Source organism: Medicago sativa, chromosome 4 (genome assembly GCF_051527215.1).
Source record: "Medicago sativa cultivar Bolivia chromosome 4, Bolivia_mono, whole genome shotgun sequence".
Classification (NCBI taxonomy): Eukaryota; Viridiplantae; Streptophyta; class Magnoliopsida; order Fabales; family Fabaceae; genus Medicago; species Medicago sativa.
This window is the reverse complement of record NC_140752.1, coordinates 27,458,865-27,461,202: the sequence shown is the minus strand read 5'-3', so window position 1 is coordinate 27,461,202 and position 2,338 is coordinate 27,458,865. Positions and strand designations below refer to the sequence as shown.

At 41.1% G+C, this 2,338-nt stretch overlaps 1 protein-coding gene across 1 annotated transcript; it reads right to left on the bottom strand.

Moving 5' to 3' along the window:
- Positions 1 to 216: 216 nt before the first annotated feature.
- On the bottom strand, positions 217 to 1,840 carry EPR1 (extensin proline-rich 1). The gene has a single exon (XM_085700707.1). The coding sequence runs from the start codon at positions 1,817 to 1,819 to the stop codon at positions 470 to 472; it is 1,350 nt and encodes a 449-aa protein (XP_085556833.1). The 5' UTR covers positions 1,820 to 1,840; the 3' UTR covers positions 217 to 469.
- Positions 1,841 to 2,338: the final 498 nt, after the last annotated feature.

Below are 2,338 nucleotides of genomic sequence, written 5' to 3'. Positions count from 1 at the left end.
CCTGTTGAAGCAAACCGAAAATTAAACAATATGATAATGTTATACTCCCTTCGGTCACTATTATAAGCAAATTTTTACTTTTTAGATTCATTCAATAAATGATGTATGTGGTCTATATTATAGACCACATACATCATTTATTAAATGAACCTAAAAAGTCAAAATTTGCTTATAATAGTGACCGGAGGGAGTATGATTTAGTCAACACACACAACCTCTAAATCATAGAAATCAAATTCATAATTTGGAATACAAAAGCACACTATTTTCTTTCTCTGTTTTTCACTCACATTCTTATCTTAGCAAGAGCATTGTAAACAAAGTATTGAAATGAAGATTTCAAGAATATATATTCCTTGATTAAATAGAAAACTCTATATATCCCTTATTTAATATATTTTCTTCAAAGCATGTTCTACAAACGAGTACCATCGTCTGCCCGAGGGGACTTTAGGAGGTAAGGTGGCCTCTAGAATGGAGGAGTGTAAATCGGTGGCTTCTCGTATGGAGGTTTGTAAACAGGAGGCTCCTCAACTGGAGGTTTATAAAATGGTGGATTGTCAGTCGGAGGATTGTACGTAGGAGGTTTCTCTACAGGTGGCTCGTAGATGGGGGGTTTCTCAAATGGTGGCTTGTACACAGGTGGAAACTCTACTGGCGGTTTGTAAATTGGAGGTTTCTCAAATGGTGGCTTGTAAACAGGTGGAATCTCAAATGGTGGTTTGTAAATTGGAGGTTTCTCAAATGGTGGCTTGTAAACAGGTGGATTTTCTACAGGTGGCTTGTACACAGGTGGTTTCTCAACCGGTGGCTTGTACACTGGAGGCTTCTCTACAGGTGGTTTGTAAACTGGAGGCTTCTCAACCGGTGGCTTGTACACCGGTGGTTTCTCTACAGGTGGTTTGTAAACAGGTGGCTTCTCAACTGGTGGCTTGTAAATTGGGGGCTTCTCAACCGGCGGCTTGTATACAGGTGGTTTCTCTACTGGTGGCTTGTAAACTGGGGGCTTCTCAACTGGTGGCTTGTACACAGGTGGTTTCTCTATTGGTGGCTTATAAACTGGGGGTTTCTCAACTGGTGGTTTGTACACTGGAGGTTTCTCAACTGGTGGCTTGTACACCGGTGGCTTCTCTACAGGTGGCTTGTACACCGGTGGCTTCTCTACAGGTGGCTTGTAGACAGGAGGTTTCTCAACTGGGGGCTTGTAAACGGGTGGCTGGTAAACAGGAGGTTTCTCAACCGGTGGCTTGTAAATAGGAGGTTTCTCGACTGGTGGCTTGTAAACAGGAGGTTTCTCAACTGGTGGCTTGTAAATTGGAGGCTTCTCTACCGGTGGCTTATAGACGGGAGGTTGCTCTACTGGTGGTTTGTATATAGGTGGCTTCTCTACTGGTGGCTTGTAAATTGGGGGATGTTCAACTGGTGGGTTACACAATGGTGGTATCTCTACCGGTGGATGGTAGAATGGAGGTTTCTCGAACGGTGGTTTATACACGGGTGGTTTCTCTACTGGCGGCTTGTAAATTGGAGGATTTTCTACAGGTGGCTTGTAAACCGGAGGTTTCTCTACTGGTGGTTTGTACACAGGTGGCTTCTCTACTGGTGGCTTGTAAATTGGGGGCTTTTCGATTGGTGGATGGTAGATCGGAGGTTTCTCAAATGGTGGTTTGTACACAGGTGGTTCCTCTACGGGTGGTTTATAAACTGGGGGATGCTCAACTGGTGGATTATATTCAGGAGGTTTATCATAGTTGGCAAGCCCCTTAGGGATGACAAAGAGAGCAAAAAGGAGCAGCACTAGGAAGTTTGAGGAAGCCATGTTAGTGACTTATGATTTGGTGCATAAAACAAGAGTGACTAGCTGCTTTTATACTAGTCGTGATCTTAGTGAAGCCACTCACAGCTGCATGTCTCAATCTTGAATTAGTAGTGACTTGGCACTCTTTTGTACCAAAAGTCAATAGTTGTTGAGGATTTCCAACATTACTACCTGTGATTTTGTTTTCATATGGTAGCGAAGTTTGAAATCGTGTGTGGATTGGAGTTGGGAAGTTGCATCATATGGTAACATTTTTCAATCAATACTACTAACATATGCCAAAATTCGTCATTATCATCTTTCAACAAGAATATTTTTTTTATTAATACTCAAACAGACACGAAGAATTGAATTATTTCAACGTGAGGTGTTGCTTTTTGTATAACTAAAAAAGATTTGGTAGAAGATTGTACAAATCTAAATAATAGACAGATCAAATTCGGTCACATATCATTAGATTAGAACTTATTTTTATACAATAGACAGATCAAATTTGCCATTTCTATCTTGTAAAAGTTT

Bases quoted from the DNA above. Each gene is read 5' to 3' on its own strand.
- EPR1 (XM_085700707.1), bottom strand. From the start codon at position 1,819: ATGGCTTCCTCAAACTTCCTAGTGCTGCTCCTTTTTGCTCTCTTTGTC.